At 45.8% G+C, this 21,394-nt stretch overlaps 2 protein-coding genes across 2 annotated transcripts in view; one reads left to right on the top strand and one right to left on the bottom strand.

Moving 5' to 3' along the window:
- COLGALT2 (collagen beta(1-O)galactosyltransferase 2) overlaps window positions 1-5,112 on the top strand; it is a gene marked incomplete at its 5' end in the record, with an annotated part of 57,271 nt that extends 52,159 nt beyond the window's left edge. The window contains 4 exons of the mRNA XM_082313943.1: window positions 646-778; window positions 2,109-2,236; window positions 2,748-2,954; window positions 3,411-5,112. Coding sequence (XP_082170069.1) covers window positions 646-778; window positions 2,109-2,236; window positions 2,748-2,954; window positions 3,411-3,687 — 745 coding nt within the window. The 3' untranslated portion in view covers window positions 3,688-5,112. The remainder of the gene's footprint in view (window positions 1-645; window positions 779-2,108; window positions 2,237-2,747; window positions 2,955-3,410) is intronic.
- A 3,738-nt stretch (window positions 5,113-8,850) lies between these two features.
- RGL1 (ral guanine nucleotide dissociation stimulator like 1) overlaps window positions 8,851-21,394 on the bottom strand; it is an 84,418-nt gene continuing 71,874 nt past the window's right edge. The window contains exons 11-18 of the mRNA XM_082312199.1: window positions 21,147-21,233; window positions 19,947-19,979; window positions 18,298-18,419; window positions 17,342-17,431; window positions 15,082-15,268; window positions 12,945-13,190; window positions 11,503-11,617; window positions 8,851-10,862 (exon numbers count right to left, since the gene is read on the bottom strand). Of these exons, the coding sequence (XP_082168325.1) occupies window positions 10,675-10,862; window positions 11,503-11,617; window positions 12,945-13,190; window positions 15,082-15,268; window positions 17,342-17,431; window positions 18,298-18,419; window positions 19,947-19,979; window positions 21,147-21,233 (1,068 nt within the window). The 3' untranslated portion in view covers window positions 8,851-10,674. The remainder of the gene's footprint in view (window positions 10,863-11,502; window positions 11,618-12,944; window positions 13,191-15,081; window positions 15,269-17,341; window positions 17,432-18,297; window positions 18,420-19,946; window positions 19,980-21,146; window positions 21,234-21,394) is intronic.

Genomic DNA, 21,394 nt, shown 5'->3' with positions numbered 1-21,394 from the left:
GTCAATCTCCATGAGACAACCAGTGCAGTGTGGTTCAGACTAAGATGAAAATCAGGCTAAAATCATACTGCTTTCTGTGAACTGTAACACTTGCACATAGTTAAAAGGAGCCGGCAGTGAAAGTGTTTGAGAGCAATTATCTCCTGGGAAGATGGTCCACCCTAGTGCTACAAAGCTGTTGTGCTACAGGGTTAACCCTGACACAGCCCTGTCCAAGCTTACTCTAACATGTGTTAAGACCTTTTTATAAAGAGAAATCAAGGCAGAAGTTTTTGGTCTAGGAGTTGCCAAAAGGCCTCAGGGAGCTAGGAACCCACGTGCCACCTAGTGGTCTTTGAGACTTGGGTACCCATCAAGACCTCTGAGAAAAATAATCTGAGCCAAGCAGCTGACAAGTTGATGGTCCCACAAGAAGTCATTGGCAGAGTTAAGGATATGATTTGTCAGCTTGATTTAGAAATGTAAATCAAGAAGTCAATTTTTCTCCTGGTTTTGGAGTGAAACAAGTGCAGGAATTTCTCAAGATACAGCTTTTCTCTGAACATCAGCAGCATTTCCCATGTTGCGTCTGTGTCGGATTTGAATTTACTTTTTCTTTTTTTTTTTTTTTTTTTTAAATGGTGATAGATATTCTCTCTTTCTCAGAGCACTGAACACGAGTCAGCTCAAAGCTCTCAGCATCGATATGCTCCCGGGTTACCGGGACCCGTACTCCTCCAGGCCACTAACCAGGGGAGAGATCGGCTGCTTCCTTAGTCACTATTACATCTGGAAGGAGGTAAGGAGTTTGTGGGTGCCTCAGGGTTCCTGCAGGAAGGTGCTGTGGGCAGGCGCAATAGGAAGGTGCACAGCCAGTCCTAGGGCAGAGCATCAAACACAGCGCCAGGTTTTGGAAGTGTAGGATGGAACTGTTTTCCTTGGTTTGTAGCGGATCATGCACAGGGGTTTTCTTGAATGTGGCGTTCAGCTTTCTCATCTCTGTTCTCATCTCTGCTTTCCATTTGCCGACAGCTCAGTGATTTTTGTCAGAATATTTTCATGACTGTTTTTGCAAACCATCCAATAGCCTGCTTGGAGCAAGTTTGCTTAGGAGAAAGGCAAGAAGGTTTTGAAGAACAAATGGTGTTAAAAAAAACTTCTGGTTTTTTTTCCCTTGTTCTGCATCTGGACTGAAACAAGTTCCAGTGACTCTGCTGATTTGGCTTTTTTGTGAGTTGGCATATCATAAATATTCTTAACAGTAGGGACCTCCGTTACCTGAGCTAAGACATCTTGTTTGAGTGGTAAAAGCTGTAGCTTCCATCTGTCCCTGGTCACCTGGGGAGCGATACTTAAGAGGATCTGAGCTGTGCTGGTCAGAGGTGCTGGAGTTACACAGCCCGACATCAACAGGAGGGATTATTTCAGGTAAGGTGTGGTGGAGGCCTGGAGAAAGACTTGGTGCTAAAAGAAGACTGAGCGATGGCAGTGGGTACCCAAATACAGACAGCCCTCTGCCTTCAGAGGTGTTAGCTGCAGCACCGCTCGGCAGGGCAGGGCATTGATCCAAACAGCCTAGAGCCAGCAGGAGTGACCTCAGTGCTGAGAAGTCAGGCTTTGCTTTTGGGCTTGAGACTTCTAAATTGCCAACAGTCAGATATAACATGGGAACCTACATGCAGGATGCTATTGCATATGTGTTCTCTAGGGCCAGGCTTTGGATATGCTAGATCATCCTCCTTCCCAGACTTCAGGAACACTTTCTTCCAAGAAAGAGGTTTTTCTGAACAGCAGCTTTGGCATCAAAGGCTGCTGCACATCTCTTTGAGGAGGTGGTTGCTGTGGTCATGCTAGATAGTAGCTCATGGGTTCTAGATGGTGCAACATCAGACAGAGGGTTTTTCTACGTTGTAGATGCTTAGCCACAGGGTATTTTTGGGACTGTTCTCACTGGCTCTTGCAGTCTGTCCCAGCTGAGCTGTGAATCTGGGAGTGGTTCTCCAGCCTCCCTACCTGCATGGTCTAGAAGGCAGTGCCAGGTCAGGGTGACCCCAACAATTTCAGAGTGCAGGGAGTGTGTGTATGATCACATGTGCCACTGTGATCACTTCTGAGCCCTCTTGTTTCAGGTGGTGAACAGAGAGCTGGAGAAGACGCTCGTTATTGAGGATGATGTGCGCTTTGAACACCAGTTTAAAAGGAAGCTCATGAAGCTGATGGATGACATTGAACAAGCCCAGCTAGACTGGGAGCTTATGTAAGTAACTGGCCCTCAGCCACCTGGGAACTCCTGGGCAAGCAGGGGAGGTTGGCAGCACCTGCCGTGTCATGACAGAGATGCAGGTTAATGCTGGAGTGCAGGGGAAGGTGGCAGAGACTTCTCGGTGGCTATACCCATCAGGACAGATCTGCCTTCTGGGGCAGGCTGGTGCTGGAATGCCTATTGGGTACCATTACTGCCCTTTGTGGGCAACACAACACAACAGCGTCTGGAGATGCTGCTGTGACAGAAGAACTGACACAGCTCAGTCCTGAGGCTTGGACTGTGTCATCTTAGCTCCCTTATGAAGTCTTTCACAGCTGTACCACCCACAGGGTTAATACTTGGATATCTGGGAGTGGTGCAGGATTGAAATCTGTGAGCCTGGTCAGGGATTACTTCTTGGATTGACCCATTGCCCTTCCCTGGTTGACGTGAACAGTTTTGTGGTCCTAATTGCTGCAGATTTGCTTTGGTTCCAATTTCCATGGTCTTCTCACCCTTTAAGCTACATTGGCCGGAAAAGGATGCAGGTACAGGAGCCTGAGAAAGCAGTTCCCAATGTCATGAACCTGGTGGAAGCTGACTACTCATACTGGACCCTGGGGTACGCCATCTCTTTCCAAGGGGCTCAGAAACTCATCGGAGCTGAGCCTTTCAGCAAGATGTTGCCTGTAGATGAATTTCTGCCAGTCATGTACAACAAGCACCCTGTGTAAGTAGGATGCCTTCGTTGCTCGGGTCAACATGAGCTGGGTCTTGCTGAATGATCTTAAGCCAGATCATGTTGGTGTGTCTCACTTCTGTAGCCTGGCTGGTGGGGGACAGGGCTACTCCTCGTGTTTTTTGGTTGTCTGCGGCAGAGCTCCTGACACAGCTCAAAGGAGGTAACAGACCTGCTGCAGAGGGCTTATTGTCCCTACCAGGTGCAGGGCTTGTGGGCTGGTTCTGAGACTCTTGGCTATCTCTGGTAACGGAGGCTTTGGTTGTACAGGTTGTGTGTGGTTGTAAGGCACGTGGTTCTGGCTGTAGAGAGCCAGACTCTGCCCCAGCAACTACCTCCACTCCCTGGGACCTGTTTGCTTGGTGGATTGACTTGTATCTCACAGTTACAAGAAGTGGCACTGATGAACGGTCACTCTGTTACTGATGATTTTTATCTCCTCTTTAGAGCGAAGTACATGGAGTACTATGAGTCCAGAGACTTGAAAGCTTTTTCAGCAGAACCCCTGCTTGTTTACCCCACCCACTACACAGGGCAGCCAGGCTACCTCAGCGACACAGAGACCTCTACAATCTGGGACAACGAGACCGTGTCAACTGACTGGGACAGAACACACTCCTGGAAATCCCGGCAGCAGGGCAAGATCCATAGCGATGCGCAGAACAAGGATGCCCTGCCTTCCCAGTCATCTCTCAATGCGCCATCCTCCAGGGATGAACTATGACTGTCCGTTTCCCCTGGGACTCTGTTGACAGCTGAACCTGCCTCACACTTTAGCTTTTCACCCTTGAAAGTTGTAGAGCAGCTCTTCATGTGGTCTCCTTCCCGCTGCTTCGAATGGCAAAGCACAGTGGTTGGACCTGACAGCAAACCAAGCCGCTTAGGACCGGGTGGGAGATGAAGGAGGAAAAAGAACAAGTGTTCTAGACTGGCAGAAAAAAGGCAGAGATCTGAACAAAAGCCCTCGCAAGCTTTTGTAAAAAAAAAAAAAAAAAAAAAAAAAAAAAACAACCTTGAATGACGTCTTTCTACAGTTCTTGTGTAGAATACTGTATTTATAAAGATTAATATATAGAGGTGTACAAGTGTTAATACCTTTCTGGATAGCTGTAACTGGGCTGCTGTGTACCTGTTACGCCTTGTAGGTTTGTAGGCTCTTAAAACCCTGTTCACTGCGAGAAACTGCAGGTAAGCGTTTGGGTTATCTGGTTTTGTTTTTCAAAGGGACCCCTGTCAGAATCCAGATGGTTTCCAAAAATGTTCAGTGCACTGGAGCAACGCTCCTCTGTAGCGTCTTCTCCCTCATCACGCTTCTATAGAAAACTATTGCTGGCTTCCCCTCCACAAATGTCAAAATTTGCTAGATCCCATCTAAACAGGCCTCCTGATCCAGAACTGATGTTCTGGCATGTTGAAAATCTTGGAAGCTAGCAGAGAAAGTGGAGGGTGCTGGTTTTATTTGTCTCTGCACTGCCTGAAGTGAACACAGGCGGAGTTAGTCCATGTCATGTCCTGCTTCACCCCCTGCCTCAATTTATTCCTTCAGGAAAACAAAGCCTGACAACCTATTTGCAGGCCTGCTTAATTAGGCCATAAAACCAAGCGTAGGACTTCTAGGAACTTTAAATTTTAAAAGTTTGGTTATGAACTGCTTGACACTATCTTTATAAAAACAAAACAACCTACAGAAATGTTAGTGTTGTCAACTGTACAGTTCTTGACAGCCTTGGTAGAATTGTATGTTACAGGACGGAAAGGCAACTTGTCTTGATTTTTTTTCAAGTGAGGAGCAAACTTGCCTTTTTTTTTTTTTTTGAGTTCTGATGTACTTGCTATTGGCTAACATATTAGCAGAGTATGGGTTTTTTTGTTGTGGGTTTTTTTTTTTTTTTTTTTAAATGTTTCTCAGAGGCCAGGTGATCATGGACTACACTGCGTAGGTTAGCTGGCGCAGACCTCGGCCTGCAGGCTGCTGTTGCAGTGGGAGGATGCCCTCCTGGACTTGCAATCTAGAGACTCACCTGCTGGCAGATCTGTGCGCTTGAGTATGTGTGGCTGTTTTTTTTTTTTTTTTTTTAATTTTTGTTTGTTTTTAATAATTACTGATCAATGTTGTGCTTTCTGCTAAAGAAGACATGTTATTACCTGTCAGCCGGTCTGATAATACATAGAACCTGGTGCAAGATGAGCAGCTGTGTGTATTCTTCATTGGGTGGGAGTAGCCCTGGCTGGGAAAGGCCAGCTCAAGAGGTTTTTCAGCTGTGTCACTCTACGGTGGTGCCACTGGCCATATAAATGTGCCTGTTCTGCAGCTACTGCCTGGAAGCCGTGTTCCTTCTGCTGTCCAGGCTGGAGCAGGTGCCCACCCAACATGGTGAGTATGGAGAGCCGGTCTGCCGTGGGCCACCGCACACAGCCTGGGTCATTCCTCTGACGAGCCCTCTGGCTTCCTCCTCAGGTCTCGCTTTACGAGGGGCAAGTCTGACCTGCGTGAAGCACTGTGGAGCATGGCAATCCCAGAGGTGTTGGTAAGAAGCTTGGTGTGGCCTTCAGAAGCAGGACATCTGTGAACTGGTGAGCATCCAGCATATTGTCAGGTATCACTGTAGATCCTGTGCGTGCATGTGCATCCAAGTCGGGCAGAAGAGCAGGGAGGAGCCAGCGCTGGGTGGGTGAATCCCTTTGGCCTGGTGGTGTTTCTCTGAACTAATGTTGTGGCTGCCTCTCCACATAAAGGCTCGTTATGGTTACGCTGTGTTCATGTACCTCACCACTGCGTGTCTCTTCCACCTTCATGTGCTTTTTGTTCTGTGAAAGACCCATCTCTGTGTCTGCGAGAGGCTTCTCTTTCCCCCAACCGTGGGAGTGATTTACCCGTGTCAGCAAGAGCTCTGGACTTGCCAACCCTTCCTCTTCTGACCTTTCATGGTCCTGTTGAAGCACTTTCTCCATGAACACCTTGGCTGAAAATGACCCTGCTGCTCCTCATGGTACTCCCCACTTCCCCACTGTGTGCTGGGGAGGGAAGGGACTGACGCCCTGGGGGCGAGTGTGCCATCCCAGCTGCCTGTGCTCTGGTCCTGCTGGGCTCGTGGGTGGGGATGTGGTCTGTGGCACAGCCTCACAGCTGCCCCTTCCGTCTCTTCCCCAGGGAGGTGAGGAGCATCGCTGTATTGGTCATGCAGGAAATACAGAATGGATTTTAAAAAAGGGGGATTTGAGTCCCCCTGCTTTTTTAACCTTAATGTATCTCTCTCAAATGATAAAAAGGAAAAAAGGTCTCTGCATCTCCTGCACAGCCTTTGTATTGCAGCAGCTGGGGTACCCTGGCCTTACAGCAAGGCCGGCAGATGTGGCGAGGGCAGGGGCGCGAGGCTGGACGCGGCTGGCGCCGACCACCAGGCAGAGCTGCTGTACGGTGTGCCAGCCCGCTCGCCTCGCGTGGGACCGGCTGGCTAACGCCGTGCTCTCAGGAGGCGATGCTGTCGGTGGAGCTGGTTTGGATGCTCAGGGAAGCTGAGTTTTATTTAACTTCGATTTCCTTAAGTAGAGCAGCAGCAGTTTATTAAAAACATCTTGACAACAGCATTGGTGGTTTTGGGGGGCTTTTTTTCGTGTGTGTGTTTTCTTTTAGTTGACTCTGGAAGTGAGTGGTACAAGGGGTTTGGTGGCGGTTTCGGGGGAGGGGGGAAACAAGAATAAAAATGTAATGAATTAAATGAATGCGTCCATTTCAGAGCAGACATGGCCTCAATCTAGCTGATATTGTTCTTTTACCTATATGCATACCTGTGTGTGCACATACACAATTTTCTATTTATTTACATGTGCAAGACCTGGTGGATGGCCAGTGGGTCTACCTGCTGTGACAAAAGTGCTGTTTTTCCCTGTCTGTGTTTTCAGTTCCTTGGCAGGTGTTGCCCAAGGAATTAACTGTGTTTTGGAAAAGTAGGAGCCAGTTGAAACACCTCTATGTTTTTCTGATATTTTTCCACTTTCCATGCACTTATTTTTTTTTTGACTCATCTAATGGGCTTCAAAACTGAGCGCAAGTAGGAGCACCAGCTTGAACCGGCCTTCTGGCGGCGGCCGCGCGGGCCGTTTGCTGTGCCCAGGCCGGGGCCGCGCTGCAGCACAGGCACGGAAGGGGCGTCCCTGCGGAGCCTCCTGCGGGTTTAGCGCCCACAGCCCAAACGTGGAGGTGCCTCACGCTGCGGTTGTGCGGTTGGTCCTACGTCTTGAAAATGAGTTTCTGTTAGCAGAACTTAACAAGTGAGAAGAAGTTGCCAGGCTGCTTCACGAACCACAGAGGGCTGCTTTTTTTTCCTTCTCCCCCCCTTCCCCCCACCTCCTTCTTCCTCCTTTTGGTATGGGGTTTTTGCTGTGCTGTAGAGCATTTGAGCTGAGCCCCCAGCTGATGGAAAAACCAGCCAGCAGTGCCCACCCCAGTGAGTGTGGTGACAGAGCGGTGGCAGCTAGGAACAGGTTTTACAAAGCAGAAGTAGCAAGCCAGCCGAAAAGGCAGCTTGTTCACAAGAAAGGTGGCGGTGACAGGCCCTAAAAATGATCATCTGCAATCAGACTGCTTGTAACCTGACAACGCTGTCCTTGTTTAAGAAAGGCAAAGTGCTGTTGTACTGTCAATACGGCAATATGAAATTCCTAGTTCACAAATAGATTGTATTTATCCTGAAGGAAGTCAAGTAAGGTTGTGTTTTGTCTCCCTAGGTAGTTTAAATAAATAGAAAAAAAGCAAGAGGCAGCTTAAATTCAGGGTAATCTTTCTTTTGCCTTTCCTGTTGCAAGACGAGAGGCCCTTCCGTGACAAAGGCAAGCGCCACGGTTCAGGGACTCACGGGGTGACCTTCGGCGCTTGGGAGTCTTCCCCCAGCGCTGAAGGGGCTTGTGGAGGGGCCGGTCAGCTGTGGGAGGGGGCTGAGGGCAAGAGGGGCTGTGCTAAAAGGTACAAGTGGCTGTGGTGTGTAAACTCCAAACGCTTGTATTGTGCGCAGGGGAGGGGAAAAATACCAATAAGCTAATGGTTATGAGGCCAGGAGGAAACATGACATGATGGAGACAATGGGCAAAAGAGAGAAACACTCAAAACAATTTTTTTTTTTCTGTATTAACTTGCTCCAGAAATCATTCAGTGACCCAAAAGAGAATGATTTCATGAAGAAGTTGTAAAATTTGTGTGTAATCTAAGTTAGCCAGTTAGTTAGTTACAACACAAACTGTTAAACTGAAAGCTCAAAAAATAGCACAAAATATTCCTGATGCACTGGGATGGCTTTTGCTTTGCTGCTGTTTACCTGTAGCTCGCAACAAGCTCATTGCACTCCTGCAGCGTACAACTGGACTGCGTACGGCTCGTGATCAGCTGCTGCCGCTCGCTGGGTAATGTAGGTGAGAGGGTGGTTTACTTGGACAGCCCTTCCAGCCACACTGCTGAAGAAACACAGAAGCTGTCCTCGTAAAAACTTTTAGGAATTAAAAAAAAAAATGCTGACAGTGAGCGTTACAAACAGTACAAAACTGTTCCTGGATGTGATTTTGAAGAGTAAAACAATGCTGAAGGAAGGTTGTAGCTGAAGGGTTACAGCTACAGGGAATACATCTAAAATGTGGTGTTTCGAGTTCTCTGCATGGCAGGGAAGATGAGTTGTGGGAGCTGGAAGAAGTTGAGAACAGTTAAAACCGTGAAAGTGATGAAGTTGAAAAGAGTGACAGTGAGGGAAGTGGTGTGAGGTGTACAAAAAACCCCACCAAACCAACCAGAACTGACATGCAGTAATAAAGTCTAAGAGAAGAAAATAGATTAACTCCAGGCAAATATTAGTGGAAAAAAGTTTATATACTTGTATAAAGATTACAGATAAGCAATTAAAAAAAATCTTTTTCATATATAACCTTTTGGAGGGTGTAATTTTAAAATCAAGAACACTCAACTTTCAGCTTGAAACAGACATACAACCTCTATACTATACTTACGAATGATACTGTACAGACATCAATGCATGCTTACACTGAAATGCAAAGAAAACTGAACTTCTGTTTTAATCGTGCCCTAACTCTGGGCAAGGGTTAAAAGGCTCAGTTACAAACTCAACATTTTCACCCTCTCAACAAAAATACAACTGGAATTCTTAAACTATTCAGACTAGGACCTGCATGGTGCTACTTGTAAACAGAAGTGATAAATCTTCATGTAGTGTAAAACATAGTACAACCCAACATTGTTTACATCATGAGTTTATCACTAATCATTAATGTAATCTGAGCCCAGTTTTGAAAATTAGTGCTACAGAACTGGTGCGAAAAAAGGCTGAGGCATGTAGAAAATTCAGTATTTGAATTTAACTAATACTAAAGTATCTCAAAGACAGCCTGTTCAGTAAGGGCTGCTTACAATCCAATGTCTCATTTATGGCTTTTTAAAATAAAACTTCTAACTATCCTTTGAAGGAAGCCTGTGAGACTCAAGAAGTATGTATGTTATATTTAAAGTTTCACAGAGAACAGATGATTAAATTCTTTATTCCAGCTGAACTATTTATTCCAGCTGAAAGGATGTACCATGTCAGGAAATTCATTTAGTAGATGTATATAAAAGCAAGGGAGGTGCCTGTAGATTATACAAAATAATGCTACAAATATATAAAATCTCTGGTTGGTTGGGGTAATGCTTAAAACCCGGCTACCTCCTCTCAATACCGACTTCTAAAATAAAAGGTCATGTAGTTGCCCCTTATGAATGAAAACGTGAGTTAAAAGTTTTGCTCTTGAAGAGTGATTGCACATTACAAAGAGGTACATAAGTCATTTCAGAGTACATGCAAAAGGCATTGATTTCTGTTCAATGGGTTAGCAAAGTAAAAGGAAAACCACCCTGTAGTGGCATTAAGACAAGACCTAAATCCAGACAAGTAGTGTTTGTTTGCCTTGTTTGTGAACAAACCATGACATTCATCCAAAAGCAAGTGCAGTCCATTTTTTTTAAAGTTCTTTGGGAAAAAAAGTCCAAAATAGGTAATCTTCTGGCGTAGAACAAGTGCAAAAAAGAAGTTTGCCAGCTGTGTGGAAGCAATACGCACACTTGCAGTTTCTGCAGTCTCCAGCGATGAGTGTTTTGGGGGATGTACCCACGCTGCTTTTTTGTGAATGCAAATGCCTCCTGGTGGCAGCGACTGCTAGTGGCACTCTGCTCACCCACACCTTCTGCAAACCAGCGCTCCCGTCAGTCAGCTGGAGGTTGGCTGGGACCTCCTCCTTGGTTCAGGCAGAATTGTATTGACACTTTTCTTCTCCAGTTCTATAAAAATAAATTTAGTCGTTCTTCTTCTGTGTAATACTGGCACAAAGGGAAAAATGTTTTCTCACAAAGAGTTGGCTTGTGTGGTGTTCTTAAGACAAATGTTGCAGTCCCGTTTTCCCCTCTAACTGGGGCTTCTCACCTTCCTAGGCTAATGTGCAAAACAAAAAACAAAACAAAAATTCCAGTCTGTACTGTCCCGTAAATCCATGTCTGTTTGTCCATATCTGGCTTCAAGGGAGGAGAGACATCTCTGGCTGTAGGTCTACCAAATGTTCACTTTGTATTTCAGCCTTAAATATTTTCAAAGTGGAATACTGACACATTTATCTGCTGCGATTTTGTAATACTGGATGGTAGCAAACATACGGCTCTCAACTCCCTGTGGCCGTGTCTCCCTCACAGTGTAATTTTGCTGGGCCTGTTGCTCCAGCACCCACGTTTGGCAGTTCTGGGGAGTGTCAGACTGCAACGGCTCCTCATTTTCACCTGCCCGTTGACTGAAGCTTTTTTCCGCAGGATGAAATTGAAGTTCACGTGGCTGTTCATGGCGTAGAACACGTTGGCGTTGCCAGGGATCACCAGCTCTGCAAAGGAGGGACCAGAGCAAGTGTTAATTCAGCAGAAGGAAAGCCGGGAGACAAGAGGGACTGGGTGAACAGACTGAGCGTACGCAGCCAGGCAGCGCTGGGCCCCTTTCCTTGTTCCAAAGCTGCACGGGGTGCTGCCCACAGCAGCGGTCCCACAAAAAAGGGGGAGCAGGGTTGCAGAGGACAGGAGATGGAGGCCAAACCCAGACCACGTCCAGCCTGGCAGAGGCCCTGGCAGCCCCTCCAAGAGGAGGCTGTGCTGAAAGCTCTGCTTGCGTGGCCCGATGACAGCGGTAGGATCCGGGCCTGCCCTGATCCCGGGGGAGGTTGTACCCTGACGCCTGTGGCAGACCCTGCGCAGGCAGAGAGAGCAGCTGCCCTTCGGTGGATAGCTCTACAGTCACAGCACACATACAGACGTCTACCTGGCAACCCACGAGCGAGCTCTGCCTGTATAAAGTGATGTGCTGACAGGCCCTGATAAGTCATCCCTGCGCACCCCTTATCGAGAAGGGGTTATTCTCCCTGGCAGCTGTGACAACATGTCCATGACACTTCTAACGCTGCTTCACCTTTTACCCTTTCCTTCAAAATCCAGCAGAACTTTTCAAGCAGCAGCAGAGTTCTGCTTCCCTACCTTTGTTCTCCGAGATGACCTGTACAAGCTCATAATCCTGAGCTGCGTCAGATTCCAGGTTGTGCTTCAACATAGCTCTCTGGATGACAGCAGGAGTTTTGTCTTGGCTAGTTACCTGGAAAGATAGAGTTGCAATGAGAGATTCTGCTTATTCACTCTATATAATGATTTAATAATTGGCAAAGGCCTGCCTTTCTGCAGACCAGTTGGCCTTGGAAAAGATTTCAGAGAACTGAAAAAATATGGTGGGTCAGTAATGAAGTAGTAGGTACTGCTAGATACTAAAACATAGTATTTGTGCCATTTGGTGGTGGTGGTGGTTTTTTAGTTCAAGACAACAGATACTGTACTAGAAGAGACAGCAGTAAATCAGTGTCTGCTCTCCTGAGCAAACACTGAGAGATGAGATGTTGTTCTCGCTAGCCATGAAAGCCCACGTAAATAGCTGCCCCATCTGTTGTTTGCAGACATCAATTAATCTGCAGTCTCTTCTGCTAAATACTTTCTTTGACATCCTGCAAAGATTTTTGGCCTTGTAACTGGGTTTACTGTCTGCTGTGGAAGTGCTGTGCATCCGGAGCAGAGACAGGGCTCCCTCCAGAGCCTTATGCAGTCAAAAGGAAGATTTGTCTCACCAGTAGCCGAATTTGTCATGCCCTTGGGGAACAGCTCTCTGCAATTTGGGGAGGTCAGACCATTAAAATCATAAGGCAGCTAAACGTGCTAAGAACTACCCTCCAGTGTGTTGGTTCCCCCCAGGCCCTGAGGGACCCGAAGTGTTTGCTCAGCAGCTAAGGCTCCGTCAGGTATCTGCAGAGATCGCGAGCAGAGGAGTCACATCGCCCACGATCCAGCACAGGCCCTGCACTCCCTCTGCCATTGGCCTGGCCCTGGCAGAATCCCTCCATAGGACCAGCGTGGAGGGAAACACCTGAACGCTAGTTGCTGCTGGTCTGGCAACCCTTGCTACAGTGAGAAGCTGCGTAATTAAAGGGCTTGTCAGCTTCTTCACGTACAGCTCCCTGTTTCCAGAAACCAGCTCCTTGGGAAAGCTTCCCCAGGCAAAACTTGGCCTCTGGCATCTTGCATCAAAGCTCGCCCACAAATACTGTGCTAGAGAAAGAGCAGCTAGTGCTAGCAGAAGGGCAGGAGCAGCAAAGCCTGCACTTAATCAGAACTCTTTATTTTATCAACAAGTTCAAAGTGAAAACTTTAATTTCAAGACCAGAAACTTCCACAAAGATGCTGTTTTCAAACCTCTCGTTCATACTATGCTCCGCATATTTTGAAATGTAACATTTGTCATCTTCCCTTTCAAGCCAGGTTTGATTAGTTGGCTCAGTGAATTGGTGTTTTCAGAACTAAAAGCACCATTTGTTTAAGTCACCCTGGATGAAAACATCACCAACAATAACAACATTTTGCTGTTCCACACCACTTACCAGGATGCTCTTGTACATATTGCCATTGTTGTCTTCTACGCTGATCCGGATGATGCACATGTCTTTGTTCTGCTGGTTGTAAACAGGAGGCAGTACGTTTGAGGTAACGGGTGTCACGGAGGCAGAGCCCTTGTCGTTGGAGGACACCAAAGGCGGGGGTGAGATTAAAGATGACACCCCCGAGGAAGATGTGTCCATGGAATGGGTGGAGGAACAGGAGGAGGAAGAGGAGGGGGATTCAGAGAGCTACACGACAGAAAGAAAGAAAAACACTGTCACAAACCGGACCTTTTGTCTATCTGTGTGTGTCATTCTGGAGGAAGAAATCGAGAAAGCAGCAGGCACATACAAAACCTCAGTCAGCTGCACTCTGTCCAGCAGGCTGGCAGTGGTATTCCTTGCCTCCAGAAAAAGTGAACTTCACTTGATTAATTAATTTCTAATTCGGTGTGCCAGACACGGCTCTGCGTGCTCTCGCCTCTCAGTAAGAGCAGGCCAGGAGGTGGCAGCAGATACAACGAACAGAATCAGGTTGTGGGCAACCAGCTGGGGACTGGGACCGAGCAGAGCAGGCCATGGGCGCCCAGCGCCTGCACTAGGTCGGAGCGTGTACACGGGGAGCTAGACTGGGGTGAAAAATACACATACGACTCCCTCTCTGCCACTTCTTCTTGAATATACTTTCCTCGATGGAAACTGTCCCCTTACTTCCCCTGCTGCTCAGGGTTTTGCCTTTCTCTTCATCTGCCTTGCTCAAAAACTGCTGAGAGGATCTTCCCTCTCCAACTTGCGTATTGAAATCACCTTAACAACTGCTCCAGCTAAACAGTTTAAACCATTTATGGATGCCGGTGTCTGGGACCTCGTGCTTCATTTCGTTTAAGAACATTTAGTACAATCTAATTTAAAATATCCATAAGCTAAACCCCAATGTAACAGTCTTCAGCAAAACATCCCTAAAAAGGGCTTCAACAATACAGTTAACACAATTTAGTTCAAAAGGGAGGAGCCTGTAGGAAAGATGTCCCTGTGGATCCCCCCCCCATCAGATTCCTTCTGCTGGTTTCCTGTCTTTATTGTTTGCCTCTCTGGATGGTATCAGCACACACCCGGCCCATCTGCTCTCAGTGTGAACGCTCACAGCTTCAGCCTGACACTCATTTTGCTGTGGGGTGTCCCAGCTGCCAGCCTGCGGGGTGTAGGGCTTTGCCTTCTCTGCAGAACAAGGGATTTCCTGGCACGCTGGTTCAGTGCCTTTGTGCAAGGCACCGGCTGCGTGTGCTAAGAGCGAGCTGGCGTGCAGGAGGAGGTGCAGCAGCACTGTACCACACACCGACTTCCCCCGTGGAATTAAACTGAGCCAAGGTGAGGTGTTCATCTTGGCAGCAGGGAGCTCACAGGAGGTCAAACGTGCAGGGCAGGCGAGCTCTGACCTTACCTGCCTGTCACTTGGCCAACTGCAGCTGCTCTGCCTTTCCCAGGATTTTGCAGTGCTGTCACTAATGCACAGAGCTGATTGAGCATGACAGACAGCATGACAGCAGAATAACTCATCAAACCCAAGATATTCAAGGAGGAAATGACTAACTGTTGATCTTACTCCTCTTCAGCTGATCCCATCTCCTGTTTCATTTGGTTTTGTTAGCGAGGGCTTATAAATCCTCTTGGCCATGTCACTGCTAACGTCACGCTGCCATGTGCTGGACAGAAGCACCACCATCTGCGAGTGTGATGCTCAGGCTCCTCACCCCACTTCCCACAGGCTCCAAGGTAGAAACACTGCTAGCCTGCCCCATCCCTCTCAAAAAGCACAACGAGGGACTGAAAGAAAAATTAACGTCATGATTCTCCAGGGCCTCACCTGAACCTAAAACACTGGCAGGCACCACAAGAAAATGGGGTTTCAGGGAAGGAGAACTTCAGTCTGCCTTGTAGCTTGGCAACGTAGAAGGGATTGTGCAAAAATCCTGACTGGATTGCTTCCATTTTTACACATTTGTTTCTAGAATCTCTCCATTCCACTAAAAGCAATGCTCTAGTCAAGACCAACAGGCTTGGGCAAGCATCTAGGGCCTGCCTGCGGTGTGGACAGTCTCTCACAGGCTATTTTATGCTGGCAACAAGGCCCAGGCCATACCTTTTTCTGAGAGTCATCAGGAGTGTCTATGGGACTGATGCAGACGTCTTCAGATTCAGAGTGATTAAACTCACAGGACGAAACACTGGCCGAGTCTGTGCTTTCACCAGAGCTCCCACCTGGAGCAGATTTGGGTTGCTCTTTGATGGGTGTGCTATGGGCGATCACCTCAGAGCCTAGAAACAGTCTAGTATAGAAAAGAAAGCATAACAGCCAGTAAGTGAAAGCAGAACAGAGCTGGGCTGAGCAAAGCTGTCACTTGGTTCAAAAGTCTTATGTATTGTTTTGTTTTCCTATCTTGAGTGGCCTATTGTTTTCGTTTCCTCTATGTTGTTTATACGGTTTGTCAAGAGAGTTTGTTACACACTAACAAAATACCTTCTTGACCTAGCGTACCCACCAGCTGCAAGGCCAAAATCAGAGCTAATGCCCAAGCATCGCAAATGAGACTCCTCTTCAGTCTGTTAAATTTTCAGACTCACTTGTCAGGAAATGATTGATCGTAAACCTGATGCATTTACAAACCAAGGGACGAGGGGCAAGTTAGAGGCACGGCAGCTGGCCCCACCTTACGTGCTCCTGCACACTGCTGTCACACCCTGGTCCCTCCGACTCAAGGCAGCTCAAGACATACTCAGTTGCCGTAAGTAAAACAGTGCGTGAAAGGTAATGCATGGCCATACACTGGGCAAAGGTCTTCAAAAGGCAAATTCATCCCCACTGCAAATTCTTTCACTCAATAAAGGTGCCACAGATACCAGTTCCTCTCCAAGAGTCTAAACAGACATGTACACAATAAGGAGATCACAAGAAAGTGTAAATTATAGGCTCGCTCTCTCTCTCGGAGACTCATTTCTAAATGCAGGTCAAGTAAATTTAAAGGAGGGTCAAAGGAAACAAACTTGTATAATATACAGAGAGAAGCAAGATGAATTAGATGCTATGTCAGCATGCAGTTAATGATTTAAAGCAATTTGGAGAGGTGTCACTCACTGTTTCTGGGATGAACTATGCCAGTCTTTTCTACAGTATTAACTTGCAAAATACATTCAGAATGTAGATGAAACAATTCTTTAGACAAAGACTGCATAGCGCAAACAAAGTCTATATGGTAAATTACAATACTACAGCACTGAAATGCAGTCAGAAATGAGAGAATAAAGCCTGTGCTCCGCAGTGACAATTCTTACGCACACCTTAGGCACGCACCAAGGGAGACACAAATGAGAGGCCACCGAGAGTTCAGGCACTGTCATCTTCAAAGCTCACGTTCTTATAACGTATCACCACCAACTCAGATGGACTAATTGAAACACTTTCCAAACAGCTGCCCATAATTTTTTGCATATCATAACTCAAAACTCTAGATTGAAAATATCTATTCTTCCTTCAGACCCTAACCTGCAGGAGGACTGATGTGAAGTGAACGGCTACTGGCTGTTCTGAGGAAACTAGGTACAAGAATCAAGCAGGAAAGAAGAGTTAAGAGCTGATAGTGCTGTTAAATTAATCATTTCCCCCCTCATCTTGATCATGCCACTGGTATGTGGGAGTCCCCTCACATCTCTCGCATCAGGTTTAAATTTCTCACCTTTAAGATATTTTTACTTCCGTCCTTGATCTCTGCTTTCATTCCCTGCAGCTTTCCCTGAATTCTTGCTAGTGTATTGTTTCCTGTGTGAGCTTAGCTGCATGCCCCTGTTCTCCACCCACCTCCTGTTTGAATCTTTGCGGTATTAGACTAAATTGGACCACGTCCCCATGATTTTTTTCCTTCTCTAACTTGAAGGCAGTTATGCAGATTGTTTTTATTATCAAATGCCTTCTTGCTAACCTTGATTTTCATGTTAAAATCCTGCAAGGAATTTTTTGCTTGTGTATAGCAAATTAGACTGATAATAGGCCAGACTTTATCCTCATTTACTCTGTTTTGCTACTGCATTCAGGAAAGTTATTACACAATAGATATTGAATTTATAATCCAGCACTAAAATGGTTCCTTTTTCTTTTTCTGACACCTTAGGAAGACTTGTTTGTTTCTAATCTCTTTCGTCATTAATAATCCTCATAACTACTTATAAAAATAGAAAGGGACAGCTTCAGACAGAAGTATGCATTTCTAGCTGATCATGTCTCCTTAAAGTAATGCAGTGGTCTGGATCCCCAGCCAGGTTTTTCAGCTGGTGAAATGAGTACTGCTTGTTTGATTTATTCAGGCTCATATTAACACACCAAATGCCCCTTGTCCCATCCTACTCACAGGCTGAATCTCTTCACCATGCTTTTCCGAGATTTTGGCGATGTGGTGCTAGTGTCAGCAGCTGCTTCAACCTCACGTGAAAGGCTGTAACTGCAGAACAGAGGCCACTGAGTTAATTTTTACAAACAATACTATTAGTTATATATCTCAAAGTAGCAATATTCAAGAAATTCAAGAAACCTTCAGTTATTCTCACTTCACAGAAGGTTGCAACCCCACAAAAAGGAACATAGCTCTGTCCGCATTTTACCATAGTGAGGGGGATATTTCACTTCTTTACAATAGTTTTAAAAACTAGTGCTTTTTTGGATGACATTCATCATTTTATTTAAAAAAAAAAAAAAATCAAGAAAATACTTAACATGTGAATCTTGGATAAGCTGACTTTTTTTTACTACAACTCAGTACAATGCAGTATGTATCTGTGCTTACACTCTTAGTGCAGCAGAGTGGTATTCCAATACCTAGTGGAGATATTAAAATGCTGTAAATAGTCTTGGGTTGATCTGGCAGCATGTGCAGTAACACAGAACTCAGCAGGGCTGCAAACCTCACCCCAAATGCCCAGGAGACATTTATCTGGCGAGCACTCAGTGAGCTCTGCATTGCCTTGGCTACCGGCTGCCTGCATTCACCAGCCGAATGCTCAGTGACTGCATCTTGACATCCCTTAGGATCGACTTCTGAGCATGTGTCTGGGCATACAGACAGCCCAGACACAACAGACTATCACATTTCAAAGTCAGAAGCCTGATTTCCAATCTCAGAACTAAACCGTGCTAAGTGTTCAACAGGTTTTCTACAGCTGTTTAGCAGAAGGCAGATGTATTTCCACTCTCCTCGAGCAGCAGTGTATGTAAGTTCCTGTACGAGGATAGCTAAAGGCTGACATAACCTACCTGCAGGTGAGTGTGGGATAAGAAAAGCCTGCTTTGCCAGCTGGACTGAGAACCTACCTCTCCTCCTCAGTTAAGTGCTGCTGTGTCCTGAACCACTGGATGAATTTTTGGTCTGGTGTCATGCAATAGCTGTTACACGCAGATTGCAAGAGCTTAATTTGGGCAATTACTTCAAATTCCTAAGAAAATAAATAATCAAATAGGAATTCTAATTAGAAAACACAATAAAGCCAAACAGACTCATTCATATACTAAACATATGCAACAACAGATCCAGGAGAAACTTAGTTTGACCTGAAGTTCAGTTTCAGTTGAGTAACTGACTATACCAAGAACCAGTTTTTCAAACAACAAAAGATTTTTTTTTTGTCCCCCCAGCATTCTGTAATGTGCATTGAAATGTGAACACTTTATCAAACACGCACAAATTGGAAGACAAACACAAGGAACCACACTTCACCACAGAGCTTTTCCCAAGTACTAACTGAAGCGTCATGCCAGTGCAAACCCAATGAACGGCAGCACTGCTGGTTGTTCCTCTAGGAACAAGGGTGGCAAAGGGTCACGGGGTTCTTCACATTACCCTACCCGCTCACTCGTGCACTGGCCAGACCAGCTCTGAGAGAAGAATCATGCTCTGTACTTAGGTGGTTCTCAGGCAGCAAGCAAGGGTAATAATTAGGGGTGCCTGCGATGAAAGCAGAGAGTCTGATCCTCCCTGGCTTTGCACTTTGTGCACTCACACTTGCACCAGAGGAACATAAAATGCTACCCTTAATACATGTAACTAGAATACGCTGCTCTTCTGTAACACCACTTGCATACATACTTTGCCAAAATAATTCTTAAAAAGCCTTTGTGTTAGAGCAGGTTACAGAATCAGGATGCAGGAATGGGGCTGGGCGCTCAGCATGGTTCAGAGGGCAGCTTTGCCACAGGTTTGTATGAAGCTGGACTGATGACCATTGAGAAGCTCGTGTATCTCACTACTAGTATCTTAAGCCATGCGGTTATACATACAAGGCAAGTCCAAGAAGTGGTTTGTAGAGCTGGGAGCAGTTAAGGGAAGGAAATGGCTCCATCACAGCCAAATCCAAGTCTGCTTTCAGACCCCAGAAGGGAGATTTGGCACGGCTTCATTCAGACAGACGTAACCCTAGTACCTTTACTCCTACATAGCATTACTTATCTCTGACCAACAAGGATCTGGCTGAAAGGAAAGACTGATAGCATTTATGTCTCAGTCCCATGTACCTAGTTCACACTCTGCAGCCTTTTACCTATAAACAGTTTATTGCAGCAGAAAGAAGATGTCTACAAACTCTATCTTCTGGAAAGCAAAGGTGTCATGCCACCAGGTCTGATTCACTCTCAACACACAGGACATACACATGTAACGTATTCCCATGAACTCCAAATGGAGGGAATGTGCATGCCCCTGATGTAAATTCCATGGAAGTAAGTGGCCTGCAGCTCCTCTTCCCCTATTGCACACATCTAAAAAGCAGGTTCTCTTCCTGCACCACCCCCCACAGTTTGGCAGAGGCTCACAGCATTTCAGGGATCTACTCTTTCCTCAAGTACAAATAACTTGCATTAGAATTAGTGGCTGTTGTATATGCCTGAGCAAAGACAACAGGCCTTGCCAAGAGAATGCTGTAGAAGAGGGCATCAGTAAACTAAAGATCATAGAATGTTCAACTTACCCTTCGCCTCTTCTCAAAATTTATCAGGCCACCCTGTTAGAAGGAAAGAGAAGGGATCAGAGTAGAAGAACACATGCTCAGTTGAATTTAATCACAAACAGGATGAAGTAGGAAGGCTAATGTAAAGCACAGACCTGCCCTGAGCAAGGACCTTCTAAAAATACCTGTTTCCAGATCTGGTAAAAACCACAGCACTCATATATCCGAGTCACCAAAGGATATCTGTCCTCATGGCCTAAATGGCAATCTGCCCAAGAAGAAAAGCCCAATACAAGAACGTTCATAAAAGCTGTGTTGAGATCAGGTCTGAAGAATGCTAGTGGGATTTTGCATGCAAGAAACAAACTCGGCTTTTGCCTGTGCTGTGAGTTTAGCAGTGTCCCCAGTGAGTTTCAGAAACACCAACTGAACGCAAAGCATGGACAGAAGGAAAACTGCCAAAAAGAAAATAGATATATAGCAACCTTATACGGGCCTGCACAACCAAACCAACCAGCAACCATTACCAGCCCAGGGAGAGGTGCATTTGCCCATAAATACCTTATCATAAATTTGCCCATAAATATCTTATCATAAATACCAACACCAGCACAATGAATGCTGAGCACCTGCAGCATGGCTCATCAAGGGACTCCATTAACGGGGCCAATTTTCAAAGGTGTTTGAAATTGGCATTCTCAGTCTCTGTTAAACTACCAGACTCTCTTGCAATCCTTTTTCCCTTCCTATGCTAGACCGGTTCCCCCTACTTGTTCAGAAAAACAAAAAAACAAGTGTTTAATCACTTTAGGACTCAGACCCATCTGAGTCAATACTGAAGCACTTCAGTGATCAGTCTGAAGAGCTGAATTCGTGATTCTGCGTATTCTACCAATTATTCACAGAAATCTTTATACCTGAAATGTTGCTTTCAGAAAAATAAAACAGAATAATGAAAGCCTACTTTCTTCACATTTTCTAACCTGAGAAAACAAGGCAAAATACAATGCTAAGCTTGTCCCTTGAGATAACTGCACTCAAACTCATACAAGATTCTTGTTGGTAATAAAACTGCATATTGCTCCTTTTTTTTTTTTTGAAAGCAGATTCCTCCATTTTTAAGAACTGCACAAGAACGCAGTAGAAGATACAAGAACAGACACACTCAGAGCTGGGAAGGCAGGGAGGATACTTAGGATTCAAAAAGTTGCTCCAAATTACCTCAATATAGTCCTGAAGGGCCGTGTCAAGCATGATGAGATCAGTGAGGAAGGTACCAAGATAAGGTACCGTGCCTTGCATTACTCCCTGCAAATGATCAGAGCAATGTAATGAGAAATAGTAATGGTAATAATTAGAATGCTAGAATACTCCTGTATAAAAAAAAATGAAATAAAAGTAGTCTGCTTAACCGAACAGTGGTCTTATAAATGATGTTTTCTTTCATTACATCGCCCTCTGTATTTAAT

Source organism: Platalea leucorodia (assembly GCF_965183815.1).
Source record: "Platalea leucorodia genome assembly, chromosome: 5".
Classification (NCBI taxonomy): Eukaryota; Metazoa; Chordata; class Aves; order Pelecaniformes; family Threskiornithidae; genus Platalea; species Platalea leucorodia.
This window is presented reverse-complemented; position numbering and strand designations above follow the sequence as displayed.